At 37.4% G+C, this 25716-nt stretch overlaps 1 protein-coding gene across 14 annotated transcripts in view; it reads right to left on the reverse strand.

Moving 5' to 3' along the window:
- Positions 1 to 339: 339 nt before the first annotated feature.
- cxxc5a (CXXC finger protein 5a) overlaps positions 340 to 25716 on the reverse strand; it is a 99203-nt gene continuing 73826 nt past the window's right edge. For 5 of the 14 annotated variants that reach the window (XM_069898624.1, XM_069898623.1, XM_069898626.1 and 2 more), the window contains 3 exons: positions 16943 to 17916; positions 15117 to 15221; positions 340 to 7004 (listed from right to left, as the gene is read on the reverse strand). In XM_069898624.1, the coding sequence (XP_069754725.1) occupies positions 6960 to 7004; positions 15117 to 15221; positions 16943 to 17734 (942 nt within the window). In that variant the 5' untranslated portion in view covers positions 17735 to 17916 and the 3' untranslated portion in view covers positions 340 to 6959. Of the gene's footprint in view, positions 7005 to 11244; positions 11340 to 15116; positions 15222 to 16942; positions 17917 to 25716 lie in introns of all 14 variants that reach the window. The other 9 variants (XM_069898628.1, XM_069898631.1, XM_069898632.1 and 6 more) reach the window with 6 other exon arrangements.

The following is a 25716-nucleotide window of genomic DNA, read 5'->3' on the forward strand; positions in this document are numbered from 1 at the left end:
TTTTTCACTCAGCAAGTGGTGGCAGAATGGAATGAGCTTCCGAATGAGATAGTTGCGGCAGGGACCCTTCTGTCATTTAAGAAAAGGTTGGATGTGTACATGGAGGTGAGGGGGTTGGAGGGTTATTGGCAGAGAGTGGGAGGTTTGATCTCGTGGAGCTGTTCTAGTGAACCAGTGTGGACTCGAAAGGCCAACATGGCCTGTTTCCGCTCCGTAAATGGTTATATGGTTATATAGAGTCTACAGACAAATATACTAACCTGCATCATTCACCTTTATTTCCATCAAATAGAGAGCAAAAGCTACGACACAGTAAAGAAAAACACAATACATGCCAATTGTGGTACTCACTGTGGAGGTAAAATATCTTGAAAATAAATTATATATTCAATGCAACTTTCTTTCAGGTATGTAAACATAATGACAATGTTCATTCTTAAAAAAGACAAATTGGGAAATGTTTTATTAAACTGTTGGCTACAATCACACAGATTGCAAATTAAGTTATCTTCGCATATTGGTTTAGTAAATCAGTTGCATTCGATACTGTCCATTTCATTCACAAGTGAAGCATAGTAAAGGAGAATAAACAATGAAGAACACAAAAGATAAATGTTTCAAGCATGAAGATTTATAACTTTTCTTTTAACTCTGATATTTCAAAGCAGTTTCACATTACTTTTGAAGTGCAGTTACTGCTGTGATAACTTATACTTGCATTTACATAGCACCTTTAAATCTGAAAAAAAATACAAGGCACTTCACAGAAGTACTATCAAATAAATTTTTAACACCAAGCTACTTAAGGAGGCACAAAGTGTGATTAGAAAGGACTGCTCCAAGTGATAGATTTTAAGGACTATCTTAACGGCAGGGAAGTTTAAAGATAGGAAGGATGGAAATTCCACTGCTCAGAACATAGATACCAACAATGAAGTAACTAAAATTATGAATTGACCAGAGTTTGTTGGATTGAAGGAGGCCACTAGGCAAGATCATTGAGGGATTTGATAACAATTGGAGTACTGGCAGGCCGTGCTGACACGCATCAGCATTTACCAGGGTTATGTGTGCACAAGACTGGGTGTAACTTTAAACATGGGTAGGAACTACTGGACAAGGGAAATTGGGAACCAACCAATACACTGAAATTGGAGAAGTTGCATGGTTGAAACATTTCCCAGGTTCAAGTGCCACTCAAAACTTGTGAACTGCAAGGGACTGATTTGGTAGTCAGGCAACTACTTTGTTGTAAGGATCAAATGATATGAAAGATGAGGGGGTTAGCCAATGAGGAGAGATTGGGTCATCTGGGACCATATTTGCTGGAATTTAGAAGAATGTGAGGGGATCTTATGGAAATTTATAAAATTATGAAAGCCATAGATAAGATAGAAGTAGGTACATTGTTTCCATTGGAGACTAGAACTAGGGGATATTAGCCTCAAGATTCAGGATAGATTTTGAACGGAGATGAGGAGGACCTACTTTCCCCAAAAAGTGGTGAATTTGTGGATTTCACTGCCCATTGAAACAGTGGAGACAACCTCAGTAAATATATTTAAGACAAGGTTGGATAGATATTTACAGACTAGAGGAATTGAGGGATATGGGGAAAAGGCAGGTACGTAGAGATGAGTCCATCATTGGATCAGCCATGATCTCATTGAATGGCGGAGCAGGCTCGATGGGCCGGATGGCCTACTCCTACTCCGATTTCTTATGTTCTTCTGTTTTCTAATGTTTACTTGGAGGAAACATCTATTTTTCTCAAATATCTTGTTGAAAGTCAGAAAATTAGTTAGTGAAGGAAAGATGGAGAGGTAAAATGTTAACATTAATAATAGCTTATTTCAGTCCTTGCACAAACTGATGCTATATACAGGGAGGGGGTAAAAAACGGATGTATTGTAAACAATGTTGGAACTTGGAAGCGAAGGAAATGCGATGATTCTGTTAACTATTATAACAAGTCATATCTTTTTCTTCACATATTATTTCCTTCTTGAGAGGGCTGGATTAAGGATATGGCAGGCTACTTATCAGCAGAATTTGGGGACAGTTTTTAGCTACAAGGAAACCACTTAGAAGGTTCTGGCTAGGGTTCAATCAACACATTGGAAAGGAAGGGGATTAGGAAAAGGGAACCTGACCAACAAGAGAAAACAGACCTGGTGATATTGCTGAATTAACCAAAAATGAGGAGGGCCGCCTGAAGAGGGACAGATCGCAAAAGTAGAATGGTTACCCAATCATGATACAAAAGATGCTTGGGGGAGATGGAGGAAACATGTCTGCTCTTCTTCCTTCATACATAATGCTATTAGATGCTAACTACCGAACCATGTTGCAACCCACTGCCCATCAGCTGTAATCTGTTAATCTCCTTTGACCAACATGGAACAATATAATTTTTTGTTAGCAATAAAATGACAACATGTAATGTCAAAATACACAGTCTTTACCCTTTGAAATTAGAGGACCTTATTACAAATTTGCAGATGTATGTATAATTTCAAACATTAGAAGGTTTTATTATTTGATTCATGGAACTGCAAATAATGTATCCTCACCAAGGACAAAGCCTCAGTGGCCATCACCCTGGTAATTTTGACCCCTGAGCTCTGACACACTTAAAAAGACCACTAATAGACAGAAATAAGCTATTATTTGTCACACAGAGCAGTTCATATAGAACTCATCAGTTGCTTGTTTTAATTGCCAAACCAGACTTGTTACGACTTTTCACATTCCACTTAAATATTTTAAGCATTGAATTCAAACCATACAACTGTTAAAATGATCAAAAATGAGAAACTTACTAAATTTTACAGTACTTATTTTATTTGTATACAGAATCGCTACAGACAAAACCACCATATTGCATATATTTTGTTCCATTTTCTTTTGCTGTTTTTTGCTTTAAACATACCAAATCTTAAGACCAGTTTACATCACTGAAATGAATTACATAACTAGAAAAAAAAACCAATTATATATTTTGAGGTCCTTGGCAAATCATATACATTGCTTTTTCTCAATATCAAGAAAGTACTTTGTCGAATTTATCAAGGGAAAATGTATCAGTACTCAAGCTGAGAAAGAGAAGCAATGGTTTCAAATATTAGTTCAAATGGAGTGAACCTATCTTTATACCAGAAGATTCCTAACCACATGTATATTATATGGTGACCCTGAACCAATTTCTATCCATTCGGATGTGCAAAAAAGTCCTGCATTTTGACAACCGTTCTTCTTTCTCCAATTTATCAAGAACTCCAAAACTTTTCTTTCTGTGAAATGTTTTCTCACCATGCATTTGTGCCCCTTTTTATTCAAAAGCAAAACAAATTAAAACATAGTTATTTTGGATAAGGCAGAACAACATTGATTAGAATGATCATTGGTTCACAAGAACAACACCTTGGCTCTTGCCAGCACTAATTCCCACCAGTTCAAATTATTTGCAGATATTTGTAACACCAATCACCCAGCAATCTCTTGTTTCAAACATACTGAACAATAGTGAATTCCATGTGGATTATAGATTCTCCTGAGGTAGTAAAACACAAACGAAAGCAAAGTGATAGCTGATTGTACACCCCGTAATTTTCTTTCTTATTGTATTTGCTTCTGCCTGGTTTGTCCTACCTGCTAAGATTTTCATTCCCATTCAACCCACCATCCCAAAATCCACTCATTTCAGACCAGATATAATGTCAGTGCTTTCTCAAAAAATGTTTGACTCTTTATATGAACGCACATGCTCAGAGGGTGTGTTTACATACTTCCCATTTAATTTGTTTGATTTTATTCTGCTTGAAAAATTCAACTGTTTAAACCTGAGCTCAGTGCATGCTTGAATATACTCAGAACTGGAGTTCCATGGCAAAAGTAGGTAATTTAAATGTCAGTAAAATGGAGAGGGGCTGTAACACATTTACATTATGGTAAAACAAGTGTACAAAGCAGCCTGCATGGGGTTCAAATCACATGACATCAAGGGAAGTAGCGTGAGATTACACAATCTTTGGCCTCTCACTCCATTTCCTGCTGGAGTTAAACAAGAAAGTCTGCGATTGTAGTTTAATACACAAAAGTGCTGGAGAAATTCAGCAGGTCATGCAGCGTCCATAGGAAGCAAAGATATATAACCAATATTTCGGGCCTGAGCAGAAAGCACCTGAATAAAAAAGGTGAAGGGAGGAGAGAAGAAGGGGGACAAGGAGGAGTACATGCCAACAGGCAAGAGTTCATAGCTGGATATGGATGGGAGCGTAGAAGAGGAAAATGCTGAGGTGATAGAGGGAGAGGAGTAGCTCTCTGAATTGGAAAGGGAAGGGGAAATGGAGTAGAGAGTCAGAGATCGTGGAGGGATTTTACAGAATACTGTTTGGGACCCCAAATGGTGGCGAGGGAGGTGTGGATGCAAGTGTGGAACCTCCTGCAGTCACAAGGGTAGGTACCAAGGAGGCAATTAGTGGAAATGGATGAGTGGACAAGGGGGTCACAGAGGGAGAAATCCTTGTGGAAGGCGGAGAGGGGACGATGTGTCTGATGGTGGGATCTCATCATAGGTGGCAGAAATTGTGGAAGAGGTTGCTGGGGTGGTAGGTGAGGACAAGGGGAATCCTGTTCTTGTTGCATCTAGGGGCACAGGGGTGGGGGTCATAGAAGGTATTCAGGAATCAGAGGAGATGGAGGTAAGGCCTGAGCAATGGCAGTAGATGAGAAGACACTTTTTTTAAAAAAAAAGAGGACAGCTTGGACGATTTTCTGCTGGAACCAGGTTGGAAGCTGGTATTGGATTTGCCCCATAAAGAGCATTAGTAGCCGCAGTTCAATTCAGGCTGCAAGTATAACATACTGTATACAAGAAATGTGAAAGCAGCTCAAAATATCTAGTTCAACATTATTTTTTGTGCCAATTATTTAATGACGCATTTCTTTGTGGATAGCACTGACAAAATGTTAAGATTTCAATGTTTACTTTGTTAAGCTACAATTAAGTTGTGATATTGCATTTAATGTGTATTAATCGTTTTAAAGTGCTGTAAATCTCTTTAAACAGTTATATAATTATAAATACTATTTCTTGCTGCTTTTATCATCAAGGTAATACTTACCTGGCAGTAAAGTTATTTGTTTATTGAACACCTGCTCTTCTTTTTCCAAGTGCGGGCTCATCCCCTTGGTACACAAAGGTTCCGTTCCTGAGAATTGTTCGTGTAACGATTTATCTCCAAGTTCTAAACAAGCAATTTCTCAGCAAGGGAAGAAAGTGGGTGTCAGAAATCAAATGAATGTTCACTCATTTGCAGCTGGTCACCACCAATCTGGTCATGAATGTGCCAGAGCAGCAGGGAGACAATGTTTCAACAAGATATTTATTTTCTTTTTATCAAGCCACAGTTTAACATTCAGGTTTGCCTTTAAAGATATTTTTGGCATAAATTATTCAATGTTATTTTAAACTTAGAAGACTCTATGACAAACATCCATGACAAGTACAATTGAGAGGGTTGTTTTCATGGAGATATTGTTCATTTGTATACATGTATTTACAGCTCTATGGGAGAATTTCTGTAACCTGGGAGTCCGGACATCTTTATTTTTTTCAGTTATCCTTAAAAATTGCCTGTAATATGTTGCACCCTGAAAATTACATGTTTTTCTGATTCTCGTATTTTTCATATTAGTCATGGAAAGGAACCATTCAACACATCCAGCCTATGGCAGTTCTCATGTAAATCTCTTCAGTCTCATGAACCCCATTTATTTCCCTGTTTTCTCACTCAATAACACCCCCTATTCTCTGACCAGTCACCTAGGATTATGACCAATAATCCTAATAATCAACCTATTTGGGAGGAAACTGGAGCACCAAGGGGAAATCTATGCAATAACACGGAGAGCGTACAAACTCCGCAAAGGCAGCACCTGAGAACATGATCAAACCCAGGTTGCTGGTGTTGTGAGACAAGCCAATGCTGCCACACTGCTGACGTAGGTTGAAAAGTTACAGACGCAAAAGGTTTCTGTGGTCTACCATGGTAACGCTTTTGATTCTTTTCAATGAGCAACCAAAGGAATCGGGTTAAGCGTACCTTTATAGCAGAAGCAATGAAAAAATGGCTGGATCGTGAAAAGCTAACCTCCATAAACAACTTTTCCAGAAATCAGTTTCCTCATCATAAGGGTCACCAAGTGCCACATGCAAGGCTATGTGCCCCAAAACTGAAATTTGACACACAAAAGAAATACGAATTTCCTCCACAAAACAGCCAAATTATTACAAAATGCACCATGCAATAGGTGTGAAGCTGGTGATTTTACATTAAAACCAGTGGTTTGATCACCTTAGCAGTGAAATTATTTCAGCAATTTACAAAAATGTTTACAAACAAAATAATAAAAATTATATTCTAGTGCCTACTTATGTGTTCAAGTTTCCAATGCCAACAGGTGTCATTAAAGAATAACTAATCCAATGACAATTGGGAAATATGCATTAAAATATAGAAGAACTATAGATCGGAAAAAGGCATGTAATTAAACCATTGTGCTAAGTCTAGAACAGTGTTCAGTCAACTAGTCTTCAAAGATATCTGTAAAATTAACTTCCTAAACACCCCTAGCACCTTCCAACATACATAACAAACATCAACATCAAATACAAATAAAATCTGATTGTCCACACTCTGCCCATTTTGTCTTGGTACTGTATTTTACAGATTTGTTATAATAGCACTGACACATTGTACAATGACTAAAGATATTTATTCTTACAACATAAAATTCACCTCCATAAAAATTGGAATGAAAGTTGCAGAAAGTTTTGGTCTAAGAAAACACAGGGCGCGTCCATTTACTTCAGCCGACAATGTTTGCCTGAGACAATACAAGCAAGCAGACACATTGCACTTAATGACACAACTCTGGGAATTGCGTGCTCACATCTATTGGAACCATCGAAATGCCGCTCCTGAAGGGAGAATCACTTTCTGCAATCAGAAAAGAGGGAAATAGTTATCTGATACAAGAAATAAACCATCATAAAGGTGCATGCAATAATACCTTACCTGCAACTGAATATAGAAAGTTAAAAGAGGTTGTACAATAAGACTTTGAGCAGCTATTTGATTGTATAATGCAAAAACAAATTGATACACAAGGTGCACTTGCTCCAGAATAGGCAGCAAACATTAATTATTTTCTTTCCAGAGCACATCTGGCATCACCTTCATTTTTCCAACTCGCATTCCAAAAATCAGACCACCCAAAAAGCTTCTTTGGCTTCTATGATGAGCGAATTCAAAAGTATTCATTTTATATCAGTCATCTCTTTTTAATCTATTAAATGTATTTAGATGTAATGTTATGTGATGCAAATCTGCCCTCCAACACAGTTATAGTTGCAAGGACATAGTATCCATTCATTTGTTCTAAGCAGGTAGCTTCTATGTGACTACAATTTGTTTCTAAAGTGAAATGATAGATCAGTACTTCCAACGATTCACCTTTATTGATAAACATTTTTTTAAAACAAGGGAATTTCTGCTTTATAAACATTTATTCTTTCCAAACACCATAATTTAAAATGAACAGTGACAAAATGCCATTTTGAGGTTTTACCAACAAGAAAATGTTACTACCTATGGCAACAATCTTTATCATGAACTTTCAGGTTTGCCTCTCCCTTTAGGGGGCTTTGTCTCATATCAGGGAGAAGACTACTTTTTCCACACACTTTCGCAGAATACCTCTTCTTCACATAAAAGACGTCAGTGGTCTCCACTGCTGTAGAGATGTCATTATGGCCCCCTGGAACCCAATAATAATGCCACCAGTTACCTCAGATGGAAGTTTATGGGTGACTGTACAAAGAGCATGGGTTTTGGCAACCTGTCCTGCCAACATTAGTCAGGTTGCCTCAGTAGGACACCATTCCATGGGAGCAGATACAGCAAGCTGTCTTATTTTTAATCTGGAATATACTGTTACATTAATAACAAGTGATTCAACAGGTGACTTAGCTATTTTTGCACTTCTGAAAAATATTAAATGCACTCAAAATAGAATAATTTAGCAGACTTTGTTTAATTTTAAGTGAGACGAGAATGAATAATTTTTTTTGACGAGATTCCCCCAAGACTTAAATAGTACATGTTGGAGATGGCCTTTAAAAATAATCCCTCCACCGGAGACAAATATTACATTAATGAAAGACTCTTACCCCACGAAGGGTACTAAATTATTTCCAATCAATAAAGTTTATCTAAATATACCACTGAAAAATGTAAAAGCACTGTGTTACAAGATCACTGTGGGTGATACTGATACCATTTGCTCAAGGACACTGGCAGAACTTTTGCAATCTAGTCTTAAATTTCCTTAATAAACAGACTTGCAATTGAGACAATGACAGAGAGTAAACTCTGTAAACTTGATGTTAAAATTGATTGACCTTTTCCTGCTCTTCGTCAAAGTTTCCAGAGATAGGAGGCCAGATTTTCACCTGCAAATTGAAGCAGTTGACCAGGCACAAGTCTGAAGCATAATGCCTGCTCTTCAGTAAAGGTCCCAAGAACCATTTTCAGTCAGACTTCATTCCTGCCGAAGTGTAATATTCAAGTTTACAAATGAAGCTATAATGGGAACCTTCTGAAATGCAAATTTACTCATTGTAGCATAAGCACTCCAAGTTTTCTTTCCAATTGGGGTTCAAGGATATAATTAATAAGATAATAATACGATTACATTTTTAATGTGCCACAACGCTGAACACACTTCAACAAACATGTCACATCTTCCACAATTTGAGCATTGATTGAGTATCACCAGCAATGGTTTAAAGAGACCTCGAGGCAAGTACTCAAAGGCAAAAATAATGCTGGAGAAATTCAGCAGGTCAAATTGTGTACTTTATATAGCAAAGATAAAGATTGTGTTATATCTCAGACAGCAGCAATAGAAAATTGCCAAGACAGTGTTATTTTAAAAATAATATTTTAATTTATTTATTACCAATAATATAACACCTTATCTAAACTTAACCCCCAACTATGCACAAATATACGTGTGTGTGTGTATGTGTGTGTGTGAGAGAGAGAGGTACCCAAACCATTACAACTTAGGTACAATTCCGCAAAATTATTCCAAAGTCAGTCTTAGAAATCCAGCGTTGACGCGAAGATGATCAAACTGATGCAAAGAAGTGATTACAATTTATATGGGTGAGACCGAGTGACAGACTGCAGGAAACACATGAAACCTTGACAAGTTACTTCCAGAGCAAATGTCCTTTCAGACGAGTCGCGGTCATCACTCCCCTTTGCCTTTCATGGGGGAACTGACAACAAGTGACTTTCACAATACTTCCAAAATCCAGACGCGGGGCCATCCAAAATGACCATCACAATGATCACGATCCAAATGCACCAGCTCCTGTGCTTCCAAAACTCAAATACCAGTCAATAAAGTGACCTTTTCTTTAGTCAAGGAGAGGTTCAACAATTCCCCTTCAAAAATGACCTTTTCTTTGGTCACAGTGTAGTACACTAATTTGGGAAACAAGCAAATTGTCCATGACCACACCAAGCCACTCCAGAACAGTGTTCCTTCAGAGCTGCTGCTTCTTTAAAATAGCTCCACAATCAAATAATGAACTGATTTTTTTTTCAATATCTTGGTCACATGACTCTGCACTGGTTTCCCTGGAACACTTCCTTGCTTCTCTTCAGAAGCAGTGAAATGTGTACATGCTGTGCCAGTCTGTCATCCCACAGTCATCCCCAAAACTTGTAGGGTTTGCAGCTTAACTTGTTAGCTCTTAAAGTGACAGTCCCACTAAAATGAAAAGTATGGGAGCACCTAATACCTCCCACCAACAAAGAATACTTTGAGCTGTAAGAGCAAACTTTTAATTGAAACCTACAATGTTTGAAATAATACATTCACTATTTAAAGGTAAAGGTTCCATTATTGTCACGTAATACTCTATTTAGAATTTAACATACACAAAATTCTTCAATTTTTGTCTTTACATAATGTAATACAGACAAATATAAAATTTTTCAGTAACATTGCAAACTTAACATCTTGAAAGACAATCAGCAATTACATTATTCTTGGCTTTAATATGAGTTTATTATTAAATCATTTTCCTGTAGAATTAGACTCCAGTTTAACAATCATCAATTTTTGTTTCTCATTTTACTTAAGAACACCAAGGTTAGTTCAACATCAAAATGCAAGGGCCATTAATTCTTTCTCTACTGTAGAATAATTCCTTTGATGTTTATTAAATTTCTTGATTTCTTGTATAAGTAAGCCACTGGATGGTCAATATCATCACAACCATTCTTTTATAATAACACTACTCCTAGAGCTTCATCACTAGTATCTACTGCTAAAGAAAATGGCTTCTCAAAGTCAGGTGACTTTATCATAGGCTGGTGACATACAATGGCTTTCAATTTATCAAATGCTTCCTGACAAAATTCTGTCCAAACAAAATTTTCATCCTTCTTCAGAAGGTTAGTTAAGGGAAGGGAGATATCAGCAATTTTTTTTCCCCCCACAGAACTTTCTATAATATCCTACCATCCCCAAAAACATCATAATAGCTTTCTTACCCATGGGAATGGAAAACTCAGAAATCATCTGAATAGGTGCCAATTGCCTTGATCAACATCATACCCAAGATAAATCACGGTAGCAAGGCCAGATTCACTTTTAACTAAATTAACAAAAAGGTTTGCTTTTGAAAGTTTGTCAAACAATCTCTCTAACTCAGACATACATGCTTCCCATGTGTCATTCCCTGCAACCAAATCTTCAATATAAGTAATCCCTATGCAATCGGTGCCCTGTGATGAGTAAGGAATTACTTAAGGTCGTATGTGAGTGGAAAGAGAAGGATGAGAATCACTGATCTGGACCCAATTGTTACTGAAATATTTTGCTTAAGAAATATTGTCATTGGCCCATTTCCTTTGGAGTTATGAAACCATGCAAGTAACGCATCAATTAGGTACGATTAAAACAGTGGTTTTGAAACTTTTTCTTTCCACTATAAGCAATCCTCTATTTAAAGTGGTTAGTGAGTGGAAAGAAAAAGGTTGATAACCAGTGCTCTAAAACTTGAATTACATAATTTAATCATTCTTTGGAATGTCCCAAAGGGAAAAACAATATATTCATATAACCCTGATGAGATCATAAATGCAAAAGTTTCCCTACCTCTGTCTGTTAAGGGAACACACCAGTAACCTTTTAATATGTCCATCTTCGTAAGAAACTTAGCCTTTCCAACCTTGTCCACATAATGATTCACCCTAGGGACAGGATAAGCATCTGTCTTTGTTACCACATTAACTTTCCTATAATCAGTTTAAAATCTAACCATCTCATCTGATTTAGGCACCAATACACAAGGTAAACTCCAATCTGTGGTAGAATGTCTAATAATGTAATTCTTTGACATATATTCAATCTCTACCAATTTGCACTTTTCAACATTCATTCGATTTGGATGTTTTTAAAAAATATTTTATTTAAATTTCCATATATGCAATAATATCTAGATACAGAAAGTATCCTTCAAACATCTCAAATCAGTAATACATAGTATTATATACCCCTAACACCTCTCACCCCTTTCCCCCAAATAATAATAGTCCCAAGAATGTAAAAAAACAAAACGAAAAATGAATAAAAAAGAGAAAAGACATGAGAAAAAGAAAAGAAAGAAACACATCTGGTTACTAAAGTTTCAATATATTCAATGAAATTTTGCCTTGACAATATTAAACATATACTAATTCCAAGGAGTTGGTAAGGTCCTTTATAGTTTAGGGGATAGTTTTCATAATGAAATACCAACAATATGTATATATGGGCACCCAACTTTTAAGAAAATATCATTTATTTCTTAAATTACATGCAATTTTCTCAAGAGGTATTCAACTATGTATTTCAGCATGCCTTGTATCCATTGCCAAATGTGAATCTGATTTCCATGTCACTGCTGTACATTTTATTACAACTGCTAAAGCAATTTTCACAAATTCCTTTTGAAAGATATTAAGTTCCAATTTTGGCTGCATCCCAGATATATTACCCGCTAAGAAAAGCACGGGATCTTGAGGAAATTTAACTTTAGTGACCGGTTCTTAAAGTGCTCCTAATTCCATCCAAAAAGATTTGGATGTTGTTTGATAGGTTTTGCACCTCCAACATCATGACAAAGTATTGGGCTTCTCTTTGGCACATTTCGAAACAGGTTCCTAAATTTTAAAAGTAGCTGTTTCAATTATTCCTTTTCTTGAGGCTGAAGATGAGCCAATTTATCATCCAGATGCTGCAAAATACTCGAATTAGACATAAATGTTTTGTTTGATGATCCTCACAAGACTCAGCTTATGCCGTCTCAGGATCCCTAAACTCCTCAGTTTTCTCAACAATCAATACCTCTGGTGACGGCTGTTCCTTGTTAAAAGCCAAGTGTTACGAGCCCAGAGGACCCCAAAACCCAGCAGCAATAGATATTCACCAAGACAAATGGTTGATTAAACAAAAGTTGCTTTTAATTATCTTTAAACATAAAAACAGAATCACACTTTAACTTAATTAACCGAACTTAACCCCCTTCTAATTCTAAGCGCACATATGTATAATGTGTGTGTAAGTTCAGAAAAGTTCTTTGGTTCACAGTCCAATCTCACTTCTCAATCCTCCAAGTTCATTGGTTGCAGGCAATTCTTACACTGTGCACAGATTCTAATATTTATAAAGTTCACCAGGCCTTAGTGCTTGAAAGGTAAATGGTGTCGATTTTCAAGTTCTCAAAATAACATGGCAATTCTGCATTTTACGTCTTGAATAGATGTTTTAACTACATAGTTGACTTAATTCACCTTTGACTCTATTTCATACAAGCCTGACCATTTTGGCCTAAGGAGAGTGAAATTTGTAGGGAAAAGGATTAGGATTTTATCCCCCACTTGAAACCTTTTCATTCCAGCCTTTTTATCTTACCAGACCTTCATTTTACCTTGAGCCATTTTTAAATTCTCTTGGGCCAATTCAGACTTTCAGCAACTGATTTTTAAATTTTGAAACATAATCTAACAAATTCAACTGCATATCCTCATTAATCCATTGTTCTTTCAACAACATTGAAGTTCCTCTAATTTGATATCCAAATATCAGCTCAAGTGGACTAAAGTCTAATGATTCTTGCACAGACTCTCTTACTTCAAAAGCAAATTGACACCTCAATAGGTCCTTCTCAATAGGTCCTCATCATGGTTTTGAAGATCAAATGGAACCTTTCCAAGGCCCCATGAGATTCCAGGTGATATGCAGATGATGTGATTTGTTTAGCTCCCAATTTATAAACTAACTGCTGAAACAGTCCGGACATATTATTTTCTTGGCCTGATCGGATCTCTTTAGGTTATCCAACTAAAGTGAAAAATCTCTCATGAGCTCTTGACAGTTTATGCTTAATATTTCTAAGTGGTGTTGCTTCTGGAAACCTGGAGGCTGTACTCATGACAGTTAACAAATACTGATTCCCATCTTTTGTCTTGGGCAATGGGCCAATCCAATCCACAATAGCCTTATAAAAGGGTTCATCAAAAACAGAAATGGGTTTTAAGGGAGGAACTGGGGAACCCAATTGGGTTTACCCACAACCTGACAAATGTGACAGGTCCTGTAAAATGTCACAACATCTTTTCTTAGACTAGCCCAATAGAATTGTTTCATAATTTTATATATAGTGTTCTTTATACCAAGATGACCACCTACGAGCTAAGGTTAAAATTTCATCCCAATAGGGAACTTTTAAAGTAATATTTTAATTTATTAATTACCAATTATATAACACCTTATCTAACCTTATCTAAGAGTGAGTGAGAGAGAGAGAGAGAGAGATAGACAAACCTTTACAGCTTAGACACAATATGGAAAGTAATTCCAAAGTCATTCATAGAAATCCAGTGTTGACACAAAGATGATCAAACTGATACAAAGAAGTGATTATGAATGAGGTAGGAGAGATCAAGTGTCAGGCTGCAGAAAACATATGAATCCTTGACGAGTTACATCCAGAGCGAATGTCCTTTCAGACCAGTCGAGTCAACCCTCCACCCTTCCTTTAATGGGGGAACTGACAACAAGTGACTTTCACAATACTTCCAGAACTCAGACTTAAATAAACATCACAATGGTCACAATCCAAATGCACTAACTCCTCAGCTTCCAAAAACTCAAACATGGGTCACTCAAAGTGATCTTTTCTTTAGTCACGATGGGGTACAATAATTTCCCTTCAAAAATTACCTTTCCTTGGGCCATGGTGGGGATCAAAATTCTAAGAGGGAAAATCAGACAAATTGTCCGTGACCACACCAAGCCACTCCAGCCCAGTGTTTCTTCAGAGCTGCGGCTTCAAGTGCTGCTTCTTTTAAATGGCCCCCTGATCAAAAAATGTGCTGTTTCTTCAATATCTTGGTCACATGACTCTGCACGTTTCCCTGGGACACTTCCTTGCTTCTCTTCAGAAGTAGCGAAATGCGCACACGCTGTGCCAGTCTGTCAGCCCACAGTCATCCGCAAAGCTTGCAGGATTTGCAGCTTGATTTGTTAGCTCTTAAACTGACAGTCCCACTAAAATGAAAAGTGCGGAAGCACATAATAATGCAAAAGCAATATTGCGAACTAATGCGCTTCATCAAGGTATGAGCTAATATTCTTATGTTGCTTATGTATTTTTATCTTTGCTATATAAAGTTCACTGTTTGAGCCTGCTGAGTTTCTCCAGCATTGTGCTTTTACGTCATTCACGGTATCTGCAGACTTTCGTGTTTTACTCCTAAGTACTCAAGGGTGCCTATTTTTGTTACTCCTGTCAATCTGCTTCCTCCTGAGGTTTTCATGAGTACAGAATGGCATTTGACCTTTGTGTAGGAACTTTAACAGTGACTGCGAGTGGGTCATTCAATCACAGAAAGGGCCCATGGCAAGATTGACCCTTACATCTCTTATTCGATGCCTATTTGAAATCCCAAAAGTACATTGATTTTCCCCAAGGGGAATGGAGTTACCTGTTGCATTTTCGCCAAGATCAGGTGGCTCTGCACTTTGCTAGAATAACATAAGAACGTTTCCCATCTCTTCACATAATGATCCACTGCCAAATTTGGACAAGGCTGTTTTAACATTAAAGAAGATGGCCTGAAGAAAATCAAGTCGCAGCAATATAACGGCACAGAACAACTCCTTGACTACTTCACCCACACTGACCCTTTAAACCTATTGCTATTAATCCCAATTTTCTGTTCATTCCACAGTTCTATCAGCTCCCCCCATCTGTCTACCCCCCACCCCCACTTAATTCTAGCAAAATGGCTATTTAATCTGTAAGTCTTTGGGATGTGGAAGGAAATACTGTCATAAGCAGAACGTGCAAGCTGCAAGTGGGCCATGCCCAAGGTCAGGATTGAAGCTGGATTGTTGGTGCTGCAAGGCAAGGACTAATGGTGACACGATGCCACCCAGGTTCCAATATCAATAATAAAGTGAAGAAAATTAGAATTGAAAGCATCCAATTAATCCACCCAATTATTCTGCCATTTATAGTTTTGTTATGGAGATAATAGAGGGATGTTTCTAATAAAACATAATTAAATATGTATTTAAGACTATTCAACAGCAGGAATAATACTTCTCTGTAAAAGATACAAACCAGATTTGAAAATTCCATAAGATTCATTTGCTTTGACTATACATTTTGCAACCACAGTTGATTTCAATGGGTACAAGATTTAATAGCATTAACAACTCTTTTCATGACTATTTTACATATCACAATTCTTAAATATGAAATGAGAAAATGCTCAGTTGTGAATCATACAAAATCAGGAATGTGCCTTGTATGCAAACATTGCATGATGTCCCACAAAATTATCTATTATAAGTCAGTCAGCATTGTTTTATGAATGAAGACAAATCCACTCAGTGTCTCTGAAGGGACTCTCTTTTTCTTATTATTAGAGGTTCTGGGTAAAGCTCTTAGGAACTTTTTGAAGTATATTAAAGTTAAAGTAGATCATATATATTACATTTTTACATATTATTACTTGATAATAAAATAAACCTTGAATCCTGCATGACCATGGAGCCTACAGGTCATAGTTAGTGACATCAATATCATGATTGATATTATCTGAAAGGCATGTTTTTGGAGACATATGATAGACTCAAAGTAAACTTATAGAAATGCATCTGTACATAATTCTATCCCTTTTATTCTATCCCTCCACTCTTACTAACAACAGTCAGAATTAGCATCGATCAACTTGTTCGTAATTTAAATCCTTTCGTACAAATGAATCTTTGAATCATAGCACCCACTAAAAAAAAACCAACAAAATAGGATATTTGTGCAAGAGATTAACGAGAAGGTGGGTTTAAAGTAAAATGAATCCTTAATGTGTCTTTTTAAAGAATGACTGTTCAAAACATTCAGAAGCCTTCTTTACACTGAGGATCAATAATTATTATTTAATAAACTGCTAATAGATTGTTAGTTCAAGGATACGTGGTTGGCTTACAGTAGCTGCAAAAAGAACTTGGCAAAGACCTATTTGCATTTTTGCATAAAAAGACGAAGGGATTAAGTTTGTTCTTAAAGACTATGCGCTTCTAACAGAAAAGCAACATTATAAACATATAATTGCCAGAGGTGCGTGTGAAATTATCATGGAGCTTTGATGTTCTAAGGACTGTAATTGTCATTTTAGTATAACTATAACAATATACCATCTGTACATCAATAATTTTCAAATAATTCCTTCTCATATATGGCTGGACCTACATATTTTTATGTTTAAAAAGAGTAAATTGAATGAAAACCATAAGCATTCCTTACCTCCAATGCTGCTGTGGGTTTTTTTTTAAGTTCCTCACATTTTCGCAGTTTGCAAATTTGGTGGCCAGTTTTGCGATTTCTACAGCTACTGCATTCCTCACAATTTAACCTTCTTCTGCAAGGTTCACACATGCCACATCTCTTTCTCTTCTTTTTTCCAGAATGAATGGCTGAAGCAAGGTCATTCTGCAATGGATATTCTACCAGACCAGCCATCTGAAGCGCACTGTCTGCCATGAATATCCCAGCAGGAGTCATAATAAAAACACCTGGATTCAATGGAATGCCACTCATGAAGGGCAAATCAACAGGACTGCTTATTGCTTCAGCTGCTGATACAACCTCCATGTCAGAAATGCCAGCTTCCCGTTCAGTGGAGAGGAAAATATGCTCTGGCTCCGCATGCTTTTGAAGATCTGTAGATGGAATGATGTGCATTTCATTCTGTACCTCTGAAGAACTTTCCAGTGATCTGTCAGATTTGTCTAGCATATGAGAGACTCTTTTATGCTTTGAGGTAGTACTGTTTTGAAGAACCGTTGAATCTTTTCCATTTACTAAGATACTTCCATTTTGCAGTTGCCCATTCATTGAGCTGCTACTACCAAAAGTTGAAAAGCGTGTTGATGAACGAGGTTTCTTTAGAACTTTGCTTATTGGCTCATTTATTATACCACTTCTGCTTCGTTTTTCTAAATCAGCTGCAAGTTCATCGTCCTTGTGAATATCCTTTTCCGTTGGGTCTGTGCATGGAGTGATTTGTTGCTCAGTAAGTTGGTTGGCATTAGACATCTTTAAAGATCCTGTAGCGTATTTTGCAAACCAATATTACGAAAATTGTATATGAATGATCTTTCTTACCAATTTAAGCTGGAAAACTATTGTAAATCGTGACCAACTCCAAAGTTCATCTGAAAATTTCTGCGTACCTTCTTTTTGGCACCTTCTGCAGATATCCCAGGGATCAGCAGGTTCTTTAAATAAAGCAAATAAATAAATGGTTAACTTTGGCTTTATTTTTATTGGAAGTCTTAAGAATCACTTTGTTGGTGTTTTTATGCCATTGCTAATGTGAAAGAATTCCATCGTGTCTGCCTGTCCCGCATCGGACTTGTCAGCCACAAACGAGCCTGCAGCTGACGTGGACTTTTTACCCCCTCCATAAATCTTCGTCCGCGAAGCCAAGCCAAAGAAAAGAATGTGAAAGAATTCCACAGAAAGCAATTTTCAAACCTATCACAATTGTTGTAATGAGACTTTTAAAATAACTACCTGTACTATTTGTGGCATTTTAAACTTTCCCAATGCTAGAGAATTTTTGAAATATTTATGCATTTAGCCACAAATGTTACTTGAAACTACTTTACAAAAGTAAAATACCAAAATTGCTTTACGGTTCTGAACTCAAAAATAAATATTTGAATTAATTTCCATGAAGGCACTCAACTTGTTATTTCAGACAGATTTGCCTCAGAGCAACTATTGAGGCATTTGTGAACAACATGTATACTGCTTTATCGTGAGGAATTATCAATATTTATCACTGGCCACTTCAGAATGGCATAATAATACAGCATCTTAGATCACCAGTGGCTTATCACCTCAATGCATGTTTTATATCAATGGTTAGAAATCACCAAATTGAAATTGGTCTTCTGTTCTGAGCACTAAAAGCACAACATATTTTGAACTGTTTCTGAAATTCAAAGCCAATTCACAAATGTTACAAATGAAACAAGAATTTCCATCCCAATATCTCAATTTATTTTTTGCTGGAAGATCGTTTCTCCTTTGTAAAAATTGATCTTTAAAGCAGCAAAGGTAGATGATCTTGAAACTAGCCTGATTTTACTGGAACGTGTTTTAAATTGAGAGAATACTTTTTGATTACCCATTCCTGAGTTTTCAATTTTGATTACGTTGCCATGAATGTTATTCGGCGCAAGGCTTTCCTCCCCAGAGAACATGGCATTGAAGGAAAGGTAAAAACATCCATTGAACAGTTGTTTTCAAACATCCAGGATCAAGCTGCCAAATGGATTGTTGGACATCATGAAGCAAGTCATCCACCTTCCTGGATAAAACCTTTATACAGCCCTGCAACCACAGTAAAAACTGGAGAATACATACCTTGGACAAAGATGTCTAAATTTTCCATTAATGATACTATTCCCCCACCAATTACCCCAACCTACCCTGAGGCCTCATTCCTATCTGAAATATTAATGTCATAATACTTCATACATGAAAGAATACATCACACATTTAAAACAGAAAATGTAATAAACTCTGCAGGTAAAATTGGACAATTGACACACACATACAGTAACTATGCTGCTCTCTGACTGCTCAGTGTTTACAGAACTTTTAGTCTTTATTTCAGATTTCCTGGAGTTGCTTCAGAAAGTGTGACAAAAAGTAAAGTGGATATTGATGGCAATGAAAAATGAACCAAGGTTTCAAGGAGGGGATGGTTTCTGCAAAATGTTGAAATGGACGGGAGAAAATGATGTGAAACAAGAAAGTCTGAAAATACTGTGATTGCAGTAATTGTACAAAATGTGGTGGAGAAAGTCAGCAGGTCACTCTGCATCCATAGGAGTTAAAGATAAATTACCAACGATGACGTGTTTGGCGATGAGATCTCCTTGAAGATGGAACACATTAAACAAGGTGGTGGTGGGGTGAAAGGTGAGAACAATGAGAATCTAAACTTTGATTACCATGGAAAGAGAGAGTGAAAGTAGATTTAAATTAAATTGAGCGGAGAATGAAAGAGTTACAGTTGAGTGCCCTGTCAACAATGGTGAAAGAGAAGCCATTGATCAGGAAAATGAAGGACAGCTTTAAAATACTGGTGGCAAATGTTGTCATCACAACAGATCAGACAGAGACAGAGAAGGAGGTAGAATGGAATAAAGGAAGAGGAGGGATGGGGCAGGGCAGGGGGTGGGTGGGTGAAGAGGTATAATCCAGATAGCTGTGGAAATCTGCACCTTGAACTGGAATCTAGGCGGCTATAGATGTGTCAAGGAGGCATTGTGTCAGGCACGGACCTTGTGAAAGAGCAAGTAGAGTGGTAATTGGCAACAAAGTTGATAAAACATTCAAATTCTATCCAAGAGCTAGCAGTACCAATAATGCACTTCAATGCTCATGATGTCGTCTCTTTCACACTGGAGAAGCAAAATGCAGATTGCAGGCCCTTCCAGCCCACAAGTTCATGCTATTCAATTACACCCATGTGACGAATTGACCTACTAACCAGTGGGAATGTGGGAGGAAACATGCAGTCACGGGGAGAACATACCATCTCCTTTACAGGCAGTAGCTCATTCGAACCCAGATCGCTGGCACTGCAATTGCACTGCACTAACCGCTATGCCTATAATGCTGCCATGACTTACTAAACTTAAACAAGAAGTCATAATTTCACTATGTGTTTGATGTGGGGGATAGAGGTTTTACTTCTGCTACATTTCCACATTGAAGCAAATCTGAAATTTAGATCTTTGAGGTTAATGGGACAAAATTTCAGAAGCAGAGCTCAAACAGATCATGATTAACATTTACCATCTCAAGTTTCTGATAACCATTTTGAATATTTTTCCAAGATTAAAATAATAATTATCCCAGGGAAACAAAGTGAATGTTGCTGGGATAACCATTCCACAAAACCACAATGAAAAACACCAGACACAATATCAGTAGACCAAGGGTGCTTCTCAACCAGTATTTTCAAAGAGTGATATTGAGAGGTTCCCCATTGATCACCTTCTCTTATATAAATGACATGCAGTTCCAAACCTTACTGCAATTGAATATGTGCAAATGTTGGACAAAATAATCACAAGCCAGATGAGAATAAGTACTGTATATTTTGGCATACAAGTCAATGTTCAAATAATTCAGCTCCCCATTTTCAGCCTCATTTTCAAGGTCTTATCATATATCAGGCATATGTTGACCTGTTGGGCATTGCCGGAAGATGGATGTTATCATGGAGACTCCAGCAAAATGACGAAAGTTGAAGTGAGTTCTTTCTAATATACTGGTATCTTGAAAATTTGTTGTAGATTGGGTTTTTGGGGTGGTTTCAAAGGTTGTCTTGCATGCCAAATCTACATCAAGCGGTTTTTTTTTGAGTTGAACTGAAGGTCTAAATTTTGTATCTGGCATATACCTGATTTTTGAATGCTTTTTGAGGGTCTCAAGACTCGACTCATAGGCTGAAATATATGGTACATCAAAGTCTCTTCAAATCCCATCTGTCCTGTGGAAGTACCTCCTTCAACTTATTTAAATCCTTCTTTTGATAATTTAGATCTACAATATTTGAGTAATATCTTTGAATAAAAGTCCAGGTGTACTTTCTTTACCAGGAGTTAAACAATAAAATCTATAGCCTCTGTGATGGCAGTTTACAGGAAAATGCTGGTGACCTTCCCAAACATATTCACCTATATCCTCTTGCCTACGGCCCTGTGCTCCTCCCACTGCCTCTCCCATCCCCATTTTATTCAGGCACCCGCCTGCATTTTGCTCATACATTGAGGGCTCAGGCCCAAAACATTGGTTATATATCATTATCTTTGATATATAAAGAACGCTGCACAACTTGCTGAGTTTCTCCAGCATTTTTGTGTCAAGTACTTTCTTTGCCAAATATATCAGAGAAGTCAGGCTTGGAGCTGTAGAAATTTTTGACGAGCTATTTTTGATTTTTCATTCATATTGCTAAATTGAGGTTAATTAAGTGTCAGTAGTAAAGAATGCAAAAAAGCAAAGATTTAAAGAGTTGCAGAAGAATATTTACAAAATCAGACTTCTTCCAGTTTTACCACAGGATTACCAGAATTAAATTACTGCAATGGTTAAAGAGTTGATGTCTAAACAATTTTGAAACACATAGAGCATTGTCTTGCAAATGTTTAGGTTGTTATGTGCATTATTCTGTCCATATATATGATGGCACCAAAATAAAGCTGATAATAAACATATTTCACAGCTCTTTTGAAAACTTTTCTCATCTTCAATCCAGCATATCTGGAATTTCATTTGTGCCAACCCTTGGCTTGACTAGAACTTGAAATACCTTGGAAAGTTTTCTCCTGCATGAATTTTAATAAAATCCAATTTGGATTGGAGGGTTCCATTTGCCTTTTAAGTTGCATTATAATAACAATAATTTTCTAACTTATTTGAATACTGATTTGTCTTTTTTGTTCCTGAATTTATCACTTCATGTCATGGTAGGTTTGGACATTTTCTTGTTTGTTAATCTAACGATTGCTCTAATATTTTCCTGCAAAGGAAAAGAACAAACAATAGCATGAACATTGTTGACCTCAAATGATTCCACATTTAATTATTCCTATCTTTTGATTCTAAATAAAATTATCATAATTTTATCGTGAAGAAGGCATGGTTCAAAACACATTTAAAAGGTTGTTTCCTTCATAAGTATTTAACAGAAATACTAGTTGTCTCATTTGGTAAGTAAACCAATAACTGGCTTGAAAATTTGGAGTGAACCTCAGTCTATGATAACACATACCTTTCTAAGTTAAACAAATTTCCACATTTCTAAATTTCAACTAATGATAGTTATCTCAAAATCTCCATTTGAGCCATTGGTTAAAGACAGGTATGGGTATGGTGTAATGGTCAATGACTAGATATATGCTGCCAACATTCACAACTTAGAAACAGACACCAACCATTTTACAAAATCTGCGGATCCACTCTCAGCAGGAGTCATTAACAGCACAAGTTCATCCTTAGCCACCTTCATGAATCTGCGTGGTGAGGTCGTGGTGTCAGCTATTCATATTCTGCTTCCCAAATTCAGCATCAATTATCAAATTTCCAAAGCAAAGCTTTGTGCAACAATTCTACATATACATCTTTTCCTAAAACAAACAAGGATGAACTTGCATCTACTTTCCTCTAAAAGAAAACAATTTAAAAACTATGTCTTGCCCATTTTAAATTCCAACAATAATTTAGGCTTCTATTGTTATGGAAGCAAACAGAATCATACAACATTTGAAATGTCCTCTTCAGACCACCAGTAGCAGATGGTGAAGCTTCTCTCTCAATGCCTTCTATGCTCAATTTTATTATGGTAACACCAAAGAACCACCCCTCCACATTCCCATGTCCCCTGATGATCCTGTCCACATCGGAGGATGACATGCGTGCTGCCTTCAAGAGTGATTCCGAGGAAACACACAGCCTGGATGGAGTACCTGGCCAAATATTAAAGATCTGTGCTGACCAACTTACCAAGGTATTCACAGATATCTTTAATAACTTGTTCCACCAGGGTGTGGGACCCACCTGTTTCAAACAGGTGTCAATCATACCAGTGCCCAAGAAGAGTGCAGTAACCTGTCTTAACGACTAACGACCAGCAGCACTTACATCAGTGATGAAGTGTTTTGAAAGGCTGACAATGAAGCATATCAGCTCCTGACTGAGGGATGACATGGATCTGTTCCATTTGCCTATCATAGAAACAGGTTTACAGCGGATGCTATCTCATTGGCTCTACACGAATCCCTGGGAAGACCTGAACTGCAAAGATGCATAAATCAGGATGCTCTTTATCGACTACAGTTCAGCATTTAACACCATCATACCTTCAAAACTGATCAGCAAACTCCAAAACCTGGGAGTTAACACCCCACTGTGTAATTAGATCATGGATTTCTCACCCCCAGATCACAATCAGTGAAGATTGGTAAGAACCTTTCCTCGACAATCTCCATCAGTACCAGAGCATCACAGGCCTGCGTTCTTATTCCCATTCTATTCAATTTACACTTTAAGATGGTTTAGCTCAGTACCTCAAAAATTTGCCAATGGATACTCTATCGTAATGGGTTGTATAAAGGAAGAGGACAGGATACAGGATGAAGCTTAAAAACTTGGCTGAATGGTGCTCCAACAACAACCTTACACTCAATGTCACCAAAACTAAGGAGCTGATTGTTCATTTCAGGAAAGGAAAGCCAGAGGTGTACGATCCAGTGATCATTGGGGGATCAGAGGTGGAGAGGGTGAGCAAATTTAGATTCCTGGGAGCCACTATCTCGAAGGATATTTCCTGGACCCAACACACTAATGGCATTGTGAAGAAAGCATGTCAGTGCCTCGACTTACTCAGGAGTTTCCAGAGGTTTGGTCTGACACCAGAAACCCTGGCAAATTTCTACAGAAGTGTAGTGGAAAGTATGCTGACCAGCTGCATCACAGTCTGTCATGAGAACACCAATGCCTTTTAGAGTAAAGTCCTCCCAAAGTAGTGGACATAGCCCAGGACATTAAAGGCAAAACCCTCCCTACTATTGAGTACATCTACAGGGAACGCTGCTATTGGAGGGCAGCAGCAATCATCAAAGAACCACACTACTCAGCACATGCTCAGTTCTCACTGCTGCCATTAGGAAAGAGGTATAGGTGCCGCAAGACTTGCACCACCAGGTTCAGGAACAACTGCTCCCCCTCCACCATCAGACTCCTCAACAACAAACTCAGAGGCTCATTTAAAGACTCTTACTTGTGCACTTTATTGATTTTCTTTTGTTCTCTCTGTATTGCATAGTTTGTTTATATTCATTATCTGTTTACAGTTTTTTTGTTTGTTTACATGTTTACGCTGTGTAATTGATTCTTTGTACTACCAATTAGTGGTAATTCTGCCACGCCCGCAGGAAAATGGAATCTCAGGGTTGTATGTGATGTCATGTATGTACTCTAACAATAAATTGGAAACCATGTCCAGAAGGACCATCAGGTACTCATTTATTCATTCTGTGTCTCTTATAATTTCCATTAACGTAGATACTCTTGTAAAAGTCAAATTTTATAGACCATTTTTTAATGTTAAATTTATGGGGTCAACTATTACATGGATACTACTTATGAGGGGCTGAAATTCACACTAGAATCCAAAATAGCAGAAATCCAAATGATCTCTAAACAAATAAAAAACACAATGAATTAAAGTAATAATAAGAGTCTGCGCATCAAAACCCTCGTCCTACCACGAGGAAGTCGGGACTGTGTTAAGTATCTGTGTCACTTGAGTCTTCATGAGTTCCAATCGGCGAGTGGCCAGGGCTTAGGTGTGAGTCCATGTTCAAGGCATCAGGAACTCTGATGGGCGGGTGGCCGGGGATGAGGCACAAGTTTGCAACAGAGGTGCTGAGAGCTCTGGCATGCAGACAGCCAGGGCTGAGGTAAGAGACCTGGCTCAACTTTTACTCGAGATACAAGGAAAATATCAGATTTTTTTTGGCTAAAAATAGGGGGTCGGCTTTTATGAGATCAACTTTTACATGAGTAGAAATACATAGTAGGTTTCCATAAACTTTAGAAAGAGGGCCATTGTGCCATATTTAATACTTTGGTGAGGACAGATGATAACATAATAATTTTTGTGACATCAGATGAATGTTAAATATATAAGGGACATGATTGAATGTTCACTTCTTGTGCTTCAGAATAAAATCAAAGACCCAGAGGTGAAAAAAAAAGAGAAGCTAATGACCAAGAATCTCAGAGTTCAGTCATTCATGCCATGACTCAAGGACAGATACCCCTGCAAGTGAAAAAAAAATTGGCTCCCTGAGCCAACACTTCTTTTTGCTTGGATGCCACTTTCCATGATACCTCCCACTCATTCCTTTGTTTAAAAAAATCTAAAGGAAAATTAGCAAACTTTTGTCTGAATATTTTAATGCAAAATGTTCGTAAGTAAAAGAGTG

This window comes from Narcine bancroftii, chromosome 9 (genome assembly GCF_036971445.1).
Source record: "Narcine bancroftii isolate sNarBan1 chromosome 9, sNarBan1.hap1, whole genome shotgun sequence".
NCBI classification, from domain to species: Eukaryota; Metazoa; Chordata; class Chondrichthyes; order Torpediniformes; family Narcinidae; genus Narcine; species Narcine bancroftii.